The 11,576-nt window shown below is 40.8% G+C and overlaps 1 protein-coding gene across 5 annotated transcripts in view; it reads right to left on the bottom strand.

Annotated features, from left to right (window-relative positions):
- The window catches only part of HNRNPAB (heterogeneous nuclear ribonucleoprotein A/B), an 18,384-nt gene extending 6,808 nt beyond the window's left edge, over positions 1–11,576 (bottom strand). Inside the window, exons 1-9 of one of the 5 annotated variants that reach the window (XM_061617273.1) lie at positions 10,866–11,296; positions 10,393–10,725; positions 7,748–7,916; positions 7,503–7,661; positions 5,930–6,061; positions 2,941–3,028; positions 2,695–2,847; positions 2,530–2,616; positions 59–389 (exon numbers count right to left, since the gene is read on the bottom strand). In XM_061617273.1, coding sequence (XP_061473257.1) covers positions 2,546–2,616; positions 2,695–2,847; positions 2,941–3,028; positions 5,930–6,061; positions 7,503–7,661; positions 7,748–7,916; positions 10,393–10,700 — 1,080 coding nt within the window. In that variant the 5' untranslated portion in view covers positions 10,701–10,725; positions 10,866–11,296 and the 3' untranslated portion in view covers positions 59–389; positions 2,530–2,545. Of the gene's footprint in view, positions 1–58; positions 390–1,971; positions 2,617–2,694; positions 2,848–2,940; positions 3,029–5,929; positions 6,062–7,502; positions 7,662–7,747; positions 7,917–10,392; positions 10,726–10,865; positions 11,297–11,339 lie in introns of those variants that run through there. The other 4 variants (XM_061617272.1, XM_061617274.1, XM_061617271.1 and 1 more) reach the window with 4 other exon arrangements.

The raw sequence follows: 11,576 nt of genomic DNA, 5'->3' as shown, positions 1-11,576 counted from the left end.
GAGCACACTTTTGCTATTACACAAATTTCAGTTTTAAAAAAGAGTAGGCTAAAAAGCGTTTTAAAATTCAACTTAACTTTTAATTTGCACTAATACGATAAAACAGTACTGACCAGAATTGTAGTAATAAATGTGCTGAACCATAAGTGCATGGCAATAGGTTCACTTGCCCATTGTGTGTCAAGACCACACCTCTGTCTCAAAAAAAGGCAAGTAGCAGTGACTCATACATATAGCAACTGTGCTTCTCTTCCATTCTTTGCACACAAAAAGGCAAGAGAAAAAGCCACAGGATGGCAACAATCTGGCTTCATGAAGATGCCCCATAAAAATTTCAGTGAATGAAAGTGTGGAACAATCCATATTCGCATCTGATGCAGACAGCAAACCTGATATACAGAGACACACACACAATGGAGATTAACTGGAAGATAAGCCCAGAACAATTGAATCACAAGTGGACCAGCCCCTTTGGGGGTGGGTAGGGTGTGCTTAGAGGAACCTTTAATTTCTCTTGGTACATTTTAGAAATGAGCAGACTACACTTAGCTATCAAAGATAAACTAAATTGGGGTCTTAGTTTTCAAGCCCTGTTCACTGCAACTACTCATACTTTTGACAACCAACCATGGGTGTCTATGAAAATGGTCAAAAAGCAAGTCACTGGAGGAAGACTACATTCAGTAGCCGTGAGTATTAATATTCAGGTCTAATTTGGGTCTGCACTATGAAAATAAAATCAGCTTACAGTCTATGCAGCTGTTACATAGCCTACCACTCCCTTCTTTAGCACAAAATGGTCTCCAAAGCCCCTGATCTTAATCATAGTTGGCACATTCTTTAAATCCTCATTAATGCTAACCAGAAGTTGAAACTGATGTCAGAACCAAGGTTAACATTAAATATGTTTAATGGTGAAAGGGGAAGTATTTGCACTCAGAAAATGCACAATCTCCCAGAGCTGTTTATTTTATTTTGTCTATTTATTGAATTTGTATCCCGCCGCCCTTCCCAGGAGCCTAGGGCGGCAAATGCATCAACACAACATTTTAACAAGAAGATTCCTTTAACTATGATTGTGCAGCAGGCTACATTAAATGTGCCTCAGGCCCATGTCTGTTTGCATTCAATACTGCATATTTTAAATACTGCAAGTGTTGAGGCAACTTAGCACAGTATACTGTGTACAACGTTAAAAGGTTTTTTCCCCGTCTACGAAGTCCAAATCACTAGTTTATCTAATTTTGCTTGAAAAAAGCAACACTCGGAAGCAACTATAGGACAGAATTTGGAAACAAAGGTAGTACTGAAAACCCAACTTTTTAGACAGCTTTAATATTAGCATTTTAGCATTAAATGTTTAAATTCTAAACAATAGTTAGTAAAACACACAAGAGCACAAAGCCAGGCAGATTGACAGTTTTAAATGTGGTCAGTGATTTATCCACTTAAGCCTACTGGGTGGCTTCAGACATAATGCATGTACATTAGATTCTGAGGTTTTGTATATATGGTATTAAGTAAGTTTCCGGATTTCCAATAGCAGCTGAGCTCATATATACAAGATCAGACTTTGATGTGGTAAACATGTCTAACATTGTCTTGTGGGTGTAAATACAGCCTTGAGCTTCACATTAGCTTAAATGTCTAATTTTACAAACAGATTCCTGAACCCTAATTCCTACAACACAAGCCAATCAGATGCAGTTATCTGAGAAGTCCACACATTTGCCTTAAAGCATCTCAACACCCATTCTGATTACCATTTTTTTCTTAGCTTTGCAAGACAGACTACTTTGAATCCTTAACTGTTTATCTAATCTTTGCTGATCGTTCATCAATTTTAGAGTTAGAACATGTTCCAAATCCAAACTCTGAAATTTATGCACCAGCCACCAACATTTCTATTGAAATTCTAGGACTTGTTTCCCCTGAACTACAATAGGATAGCTGGAATAATGGCACAGGATACTGGATTATGCTTTTTTATTCAAAAGCTAAGATAGCATCAATATCCATGTCATGGTGAATCAGAACACATGTAAAATACCTTACAATACATTAGATTCCAAAAGGTACCAAAAAGTACAGTAAAATTAACACTTCCGTTAGAGGAAATGTATGACACAAAACCAATACAAAATAAAAAGATGGAAAGTGACACTGGTTCCCTAAGATGCATCTCATTCTGTACAACTGGAATAATGTAGTTCATAGTTAACTCCAAAGATGCAGTCCCTAGATGCAGAACTGCAACTTTAAGCAGACCATCAAAATCAGTTTCAATTTAACCTATCAATAAAATCATTAATCTTCAGCAAGGCTGAAATTTACACACCACACTGTCTAGACAACTATTATCTGTAAATATTAAACGAAGACATTTCCAGGGAGCTCTTCAGATACACATAACAGGCCATAGAAATGTATTGTAAAGTTAATTTTGGTACATAATTGTAATGTCCATCTACAGCATTGAGTACAAAACCTATGCAGTCATTTTCTGCATTTCAGCGTGCCACTGCATACCTGAATACCTTTTTGATCAATATGGCTTGTAGTTATTCTGATGACCACCACGCCTTGGAGCCTTCCCATAATTTGAACTGCCTTGACCTATAAATAAGAAATCAAATGCATTAAACTGCTAATTAGTTATGTTTGCATATACCCAATACAGTTCTCTTTACTTACTGTAATCATAGCCCGGTCCATATCCAAAATACCCATATCCTGAATAATCATAGCCTCCATAGCCACCATAACCTTGCTGATAGCCGTATCCTTGACTCCCATAACCCTGGTTCCAGTAATTGCCATAACTCTGACTCCAATTTTGACTTTGAGCTATAGAAAGGAAAACCATCCACAAAATCCCATTTTAGTATAGAAGTTTGTTTCAGAATGTGTCCATACTAACGCAGCGTGTACAATACGTACCTCTTCTTCCACCTCTTCCTCGGCCACCCCCAGATCCAAACTGTTGTTGCTGATAAACTTCTTTCGGCTGCGCAACCTTTATCTCACACTGAAAAGATCAAGGTTTATGTTACAAATGCATACTTCTAACTTGTATCTTATGATTGAAATACTGTAAATTTTACTTTGAAGAGAACTACAAAATAGGTTATGAACACATATTAGGCTCAGAGCAGATTCAAGTTTTCATCTGAATTACTAGCTACTGGATGGAAGTATAGAAAGAGACAAGATTGCAGCACTCTTAAATGCTTGTCATATTCAGTGTGCATCTTAAACAGATTCAGTCACTAGAAAGTATAATGATTTAAAATGGATGGTAACCTCTATACTTTAGCTGCTTCATTTATAACCAGTTAATAGCATTAAGTAGAACATGTTTTCATACTACATTTTGAACTTCAGTACAATTTGAATACAAGTGCGTATGTAACATGTCCACTGAAAAACTCCTTATTGTAGAAATGATCAAGAGAATAAAACACCCATTCATACACATTTTTCAAGTAGCTATTACACACACTAGCCCTCTTAGAATGCTATGCATGTCAACCAGTTGTCCTAGGGTTCTAAGTAAACAGACAAGCAATTTTCCTTTTAAAGTAATAATATATATATATATATAATACTCTCGCAGTGGCTGTACCCTCTGCTTAGGCACTTGTCCCTTGTCTTGACCTTGCACTGCTATTTGTTTTCTACTGTACACTTGCATTTGGAACAGTCCATTCCCAATTAATTAGGCAACATCCTTTAAAATTATTTGCTATAGCAATGTCTATCCTAAACTACCTAGTTTTGGCTTAAATATTCCTATAATAATCATCTCTATACAGGGATTTTTTCTATTATTTAAATCATTTTTAAAAATTTAAGCCAGTTGCTTATTCTAAAAAAAAGTAAGTTCATACTAGTCGGGCAGAGGCATCTTCTGTGAATTGAGTTTCATTCTGCCTGGTTTTGGCTGATCTCCCCCTTCCCCCCCCCTCCAGACAGGGTTTTCAGGGGCAGGACAAGATGGGAAACCATTTTGTGAACTTTCATGCGTTCAAGCAAATGTCCTTAAAACTCTGATGTAATGTCTTTTAAATCCGATTTTAAAAGAAATCTGAAAACCCACAGATTAAAGCCCACAATAGCCTCTTAAAATTTAACAATGATTAAGAACCAACTTCTGTGGTTAAGAACTATACAGTAGGGCCCTGCTCATACAGCGGGTTATGTTCCAGACCCCCACTGTAAAGCGAAAACCGCTGTAAAGTGGATCTCGTTGACTTACATTGACCAAAATGGCGCCCGGCGGCAAAAAAACGCCGTAAAAGTGAAACAAGCACTGTAAAGCGGGGCCTTTCTACAATTCACAACCGCTGTATTAGCGGAACGCTGTAAAGCGAAGCACTGTAAAGCAGGGCCCTACTGTAGTATATTTTTATTGACTTCCTAACTAGACCCAGGGATTAGCAAATTAGGATAGGTGCTAGATATAGGAAATACTATCCTCTACTGTCAGTTCACATGACACCACCAAACCAATATATACCATAAAAGAGCCCTGTATTTTTATATGCACCATCCTCCCTCCCTACAGGCTCAAATGAGTTATTTTAATTTTCACAGAAACCATAGTCTGCCACTGCATCCAAATCAGCAAACTATGTTTTGTATGACCCCTGCAAATCAAGGTCAAATAGTCATTTGTAACACTAGTCTGAAGGACTCTCACACAGCCTTTCCCAACCAATGTGCCTCCAGATGTTGTTGGACCACAATTCCCATCTTTCCTGACCATTGGCAATGCTGGCTGAGCCTGATGGGAGTTGTGGTCCAACAACATCTGGAGGCACACGGGAAAGGCTGAACAATGATAGCCTGAATTGGAACAGCCAACTTGTTTCCATGACAGCAACTCATTAAAGGCCAGTGTGTAGGGAGGGAGCACTTGCCATCGCGATTTGATGTTACACATCAAATGACTCTCACTCACCAGGATTATCGATGGAACTATATGGATGTCCTTAGCTTATTTTATATCCTTCAACTAGCCGAACAAAATGGCATTCCTCAAACTGATACTAGCAACTGAAAAGTATTGCTATGTTACTTTCTGTAATATCAAGTATTATTGCCAAGCAACTATCAGCTCATTCCTGGAAAACTCTGGACATTTTAAAGTCTGATGCCATGTACGTTTACTCAGAAAGCTTTCAAATAAGTTTTTGTAGTATTGAAGCCTTAGCTTTCAAGTGAGTAACCTTACTTTCGATTCCTTAAATGTGTACAGACATCCAAACAAATCTGCACCGTCTCTTAAGATATAATTGTGTAGTGCAGATGTTATGAGGGCTGCATGGCTGAAAGGCTGTATAAAAGTTGCACTATTAAGATGTATACCTATCAACTCAATCTACTCAACTGTGGGTGTAGCCTCCACATGTCAAAAGACCCTCGCATGACACAACAGTTTTTCTCAGCCCTACACATCATGTACGCAGGCACCATACAAGGGCATTACAGGAACTGAGGGCTCTGTGTGCCTACCATATATTGAGGCAGTGATTGTCCATAAAGATGGGAGACAGAAAAACAAGCTCATGTGTCCTATGGGATTCCCTGACTAGGTCAACCATTGTTATGAGAACCCATTAAAAGGCATGGTTGTTCAGGAAATATTCATGGTTGTTCAGGAAATATTAATGTTAACATAGGAAACCTGATTTAAAACCAGTCCTTTTTCTTGATGACTTATATCAGGTATTTAAATTACCAAGATTTTATTATGTAGTGGAGCAAGAGCGTTTTCAGCTCTGAACAAATGAACTATGCAATATTATACAAGGGTAACTTCTCCAACTGTAGTTTTACATAAAGATCAGATTAACCACAAAGCCCAACTGCTCCCCAAAAAAGTAAGACTTAAAGTTAGTCAGTTCATTACAACATGAATTCTTACCTTGCTACCACTGACATTGTGGAATTTTTTCTCCAAGATCTTCTTCACTGGATCTTCTTCCTTAAATGTGATGAACACAAATCCCCTTCTTTTATTGGTCTTTGGATCCATCGGAAGTTCAATTGCCTCAATCTGATGAAACATAATTTACATTCAGTGTCTCATTACATTAATCCACTGCATTAATTTACTTAGTAACTCCATCAAACAAGCCCCAGGTTAAAATAAGCTGAATTAAGTGTCATGTTTCTGGATTTTCTTGGAATAATGTAACAAGTCACAGAGCAAGTGTCACATAAGCAAATGTTTAGCGCTCCATGAAACTATAATGTGGTGTTTTGTATACTGACTTGTTAAATTATTACTTCCAAGATTCATTTAAGATTCTACAAGTCACTAATCAATTCAGTGTTAGATCTAGCTACTGTATACACTGTGGTGCATGGGGCTATGCAGCACTGTCAGGGGTATGCCCAATTCCCATGATCTTTCCAACACAGGACCCCAATGCATACTGCATATTTCTAATTATGCTGTTTTGGAGAGTTAACAAACTGAGGCTCAATCCAGACAAGACTGAGATGCTGTTGGTGGATGGTTTCTCTGATCGGATGGTGGATATATACCCTGTCCTGGACGGGGTTACACTCCCCCTAAAGGAGCAGGTTCATAGTCTGGGAGTCTTTTTAGACTCTTCTCTGTCACTTGAGGCTCAAGTAGCCTCGGTGGCAAGGAATGCGTTCTACCAACTTCGGTTGGTAGCCCAGCTACGTCCCTATTTGAGTAAAGAGGACCTCACATCAGTGGTACATGCTCTGGTAACCTCGCGTTTGGATTACTGCAATGCGCTCTACGTAGGGCTACCTCTGAAGACAGTTCGGAAGCTACAGCTAGTGCAAAATGCGGCAGCCAGACTGCTAACAAGAACTAAGCGGTCCGAGCATATAACACCTGTTCTGGCCCGCTTGCAATGGCTGCCAATATGCTTCCGGGCTAGATTCAAAGTGTTGGTATTAACCTATAAAGCCTTATACGGTGCGGGACCACAATACCTGTTGGAACGCCTCTCCCGATATGAACCGGCCCGTACACTACTTTCTACTATGAAGGCCCTCCTCCGGGTTCCAACTCACAGAGAGGCCCGGAGGGTGGTGACAAGATCTAGGGCCTTCTCAGTGGTGGCCCCCGAACTATGGAACAGTCTCCCCGAGGAAGTGCGCTTGGCGCCGACACTTTCTTTTCGGCGCCAAGTTAAAACCTTCCTCTTCTCTGAAGCATTTTAATTTAATGTTAATTTAATTTTAAAATCTTGCTGTAATCGTTTTTAGACTGTCTTTATGTTTTATTGTATCATATTGTGATTTATTGTATTTCATATGTTCACCGCCCAGAGAGCTATTGCTAGTCGGGCGGTATATAAGTTTAATAAATAATAAATAATAATAAATAATAATAAGTTCTTATTCTACCATGAGAACAGGATGCTGGACTAGATGGGCCTTTGGTCTGATCCAACAGGGCTCTTATTTTCTTAAGTTCCAATTCTATTTAAACTCTACCCCAGATTACACACCTCTCCAAACTCTCCAAAATATTCTCTGATTTTGTCTTCTGCTGCTTCTGGGTTAAGTCCACCAACAAATATTTTCTTCACAGGATCCTTTTTCATTGCCATTGCCTTTTTAGGATCAATCACTCGGCCATCTAACTTGTGTTCCTTCTGCTCCAAAACCTACAAAGCAGTTTAAAAAATCAGGATGAAACTGGCAGGACATACAAGAATATTAAAATGTTAAGGATTTAATCCTTCAAACTCACTTTATCAACACTTCCTGCCTCTTTGAAGAGAATGAATCCAAAACCTCTTGATCTGCCTGTATTGGGATCCATCTTTATTGTGCAGTCAGTCACTTCACCAAATTTTGTGAAGTAGTCTTTCAAGTCTTTTTTGCTTGTATCCCAGCTGAGACCACCAACAAACATTTTCCTGAAACAATTTTTAAAAGTTAACTTTGGGGCAACAACAATATAGTATAGCCTAAGTAAGGTGGATACAGTTATTACAGTCAATATGTCATCTTAACGTGTCAATGTAAATGCGCAACTGCTATCATTAATTTCCGTTAAATTGTGACCTATAATCTCACTTCCCAAATATTTGTTTCCATTTAAGTACCAGAAAACAAGTAGAAACACAGTCATATGTGGTATTACATTAGCAGCTCTATTTTATCCCTGAATCATTTGATTTCAGGCTTCAGCTACCTGAAATAAAAACTAAATACAAGGGTACAGCTAAAATACTATGCATGCTACACATTAATATTGTAAGTCAGACAGGAAAATGAATTATTGCTACCCCTATTGCAGAGCTTGGAAAAGTTACTTTTTTGAACTTCAACTCCCCTCAGCCCAATCCAGTGGCCATGCTGCCTGGGGCTGATGGGAGTTGTAGTTTAAAAAAAGTAACTTCTCCAAACTCTGCCCTATTGACATTTCTATTGATTGATTGATTGATTGATTAGTTGTATTTGACCGCCCCATAGCCGAAGCTCTCTGGGCGGTTTATAGCATTATAGTCATATGAAAGTGAAACAGAACAGTATTACATTACATGAATAAGTAATTCATTTATACCTGTTTATATTAGACTATCTCATGCTCAGGACTTTGATACATATGGTCCAATCATAACTAAGAACACGCTTCATACTCGCTGACATTTCAAAAAAACAAAAAGGCACACAAAAGAGGCCTCCCAAAGTTGGTTTAAATGTTTTAATGAGTTACTGACAGAACAGAAATAGAATCTTATTCTCATCAGTATCATTAAACCAAGGGTTCCCAAACTGTGGACCACCATTGGTCCGCAAACTTCATTCAGGTAGACCGTCACATTCCTGCATTAAATGAGTATTGACTTTTCATTATATTTTTATTGCTTCTTTTATTTCTTATTTATATCTTAAAGTATTATAATTTGAGTTCTATGGAATGTTATTAATACAAATTGTAATACATTAAAATACAATATAAGAAATAAAAGCAGCAATAAAAATACAATTAAAAATATGCAGCATCTAGCACAGCACATTCCAATTGCTCCAATACGAAAAAAAATCATTAAGTGGTCTGCCAAGCAGTTTTCAAGTAGGCCGTGGGGGGGGGGGAAGAGAACTGTATTAAGCTAAATACTGGGAATCAGCATGCTCACAAGCATGCATAAGGAATGCAGTTTCCCATGCAAGTGATAGCACATTTCCTAAACATTTCTAATCTCTGGTCACAAGAATGCTGTTCAAACAAGAAGTTAGAGCAAAAGTAAAAGAAATAATAAACAGTCTTATGGAATTAAAAAATGTAAACTGATTCTTTTACAATGCAGTGTTTATTACTTATACAGTTCAGGTAACAGAAACCATGTGAAATTCTATTTGACATATACTAAGCTGTCTTGAATATTGTTTGTATCAGAAAATTATATTTATTCTATTCTAGAATGAAGGAAACATGTTACTTGGCAGCAGCAAGAAATATTTTGGCACTCTGGAATTAAAAAGGAGTTACAAAAGCATAAGTGTTTGTAAGCAACCTTCCCTAGCAAATGCATAACAAAAACTAAAGAGATTAATATAGAAATGACCTATGCATCTGAAAACAGATTAAATGGCATTGAGCAAGTTTTAATTATAAATCCACCACTCCTGCTTCACTAAAAAGGAGATGCCTATTTAATGAAGGCTTCAAAACCATATCAGTTCCTGCAAAGCCAATAAAATAACAAGGAGCCAAGTCCAGTTTCACATGCTTCAAGACCAGTAGTTTCTCTTAACTGAAACCATTATAATGAGGCATTAAAAAATAAAAGCATACAGAAATTATCAGGATCAAGTATCTGTATAAGTTAAGATCAGGCATCCTGTTACCTAGTAATTGCGGGAAGCAATACCTAGTTTTCTGCCCTTGACCCAACTACTGCTGACTTCTGTCAAGTGGTAAGAGGAAGCGAGTTGGCGAATTTCAGGGAAAGCAGGGAACCGAGGGAGGGGAAAGATTACCTTGTCAAATGTATAGATACGCAGCCCTAATAAGCTGTCGCTATACAGCACCAACAGATCGCGCCAAGGAAGCGAGGAAATAAAAACTCGCTGCCGTTTCAGGAAACAAAAATGCTCCCAGCCCCTCCCCCACCACCACATGGCGCCAACAAAAGGCAGCTCCAGAACAAAGGAGAAGGTCCCGCTGCCGCAGCCCAGGCCGGGCTCATTGTCTGTTTCAGCTCCAAAAGCAGGGTCAGAATGGAGGCGATGCGCGCTACATTGCTGCGCAGCAGCCATCCTTTACTCAACTCCCAAAGCCCCGGCAGGCCAGAAAAAAAGCGCGGCGGCCTCAGGCCTGTCATTCCCAGCTTGCCGTAAATGGCGCCGGCCGCTAGAGGAAGATAAAGAGGCCCCTATGCTTACCCTGCATCCTCCTCGTTCTTGCTGGCATTGATCTGGTCGCCTTCGGCTCCGTTCTGACTGCCAGTGGCCTCGGCTGAAGCCGCCGACTGCCCCGCTTCTTCTGCTGGTTCTTCTTCTTCTTCTTCCTCCTCCACCCCGTCTCCTTCCTCGGCCACGGCCACCGCCGCCAGCTCCTCTTCTTCCTCCTCCTCCAACTGCTGCTCCGGTTGCTGCTCCTCCTCGCCGCCACCAGCGGAACCCTCGGCCGCCGCCGCCGCCGCCTCGTGTCCGTTTTGGGTGGCGCCCAATTGGTGCTCCACCTCAGCCATGGTTGATCCTGCCGCTGCCTCGAACCTACGTGAGCGACACAACGGAAGTCCCCCCCTCCCGTCAGCGGGGCCTACCAAGGGAAGGGAAGGCGCCTCTCTCGGCGCCGCCAACACCGCCGCCGCCTCCCTCTTTTCCTTCTCCCCCTTCCCGGTTTCGTCACTCACGTTAAACGCCGTTCCTGTCACGATCTCAGGCCAGACGGAACCCAGTTCCAGAAGCCCCTGTAATCAGTTTCTGCCGCTGTCGTGGTAGTCGTCAGCACCTGCTCCGCCCCTCCCGCGCACAGACCAGCAGACAAGGCGGTTCGGCGCTACCCGAAGGGGAAAAGCACGCTCCCGCGCGGCCTCCTTTTATAAACTGCACGGGGCCGCGCGGCCACCATGCTACAAGCCTGCCGTTTATTGGCCGAATGCACTAGTCATTCACATAGAAACGCGTTCCTCATTCGTTAAGAGCAGGCCCATGCCATCTCCCACCCCCTGAGCGGCCTGGCCTGGCCTGCTGCTACCGCGGGAATGCAGAAACCGAAACCTAGAGGCCTTTTTGTGAAAGGCGAACTGAGAGGAAAATAGCTTTTCCCCTTGAAATCACCAGCTCCCATGAGGGAGGACACACTATTAGTCTCGTAACATAAATACCCTCAATGACCAGAGCTGGTTGCTCTGGGGCACCGTCAGCAACATGCCCTGAGTGTTGCCCCTTTCTCCTCAATTGTCTCCACTGAAGTCTCCCCCAGCAGGCCAAGTTGTACACACTTCACCACCCAGAGCCGGGAGGGTAAGCGACTAGCGCTGCTCCATGTGTCGGCCACCCAAATAGCAGGAGCTACAACTGCTACGTCAGCTATGTTCGTTTTCTGGATAGCATGGAGGTGG

This window comes from Rhineura floridana, chromosome 3 (genome assembly GCF_030035675.1).
Source record: "Rhineura floridana isolate rRhiFlo1 chromosome 3, rRhiFlo1.hap2, whole genome shotgun sequence".
Lineage (NCBI taxonomy): Eukaryota > Metazoa > Chordata > Lepidosauria > Squamata > Rhineuridae > Rhineura > Rhineura floridana.
Note: the sequence above shows the minus strand (reverse complement) of the source record. Positions and strands in the feature narration are given on the sequence as shown.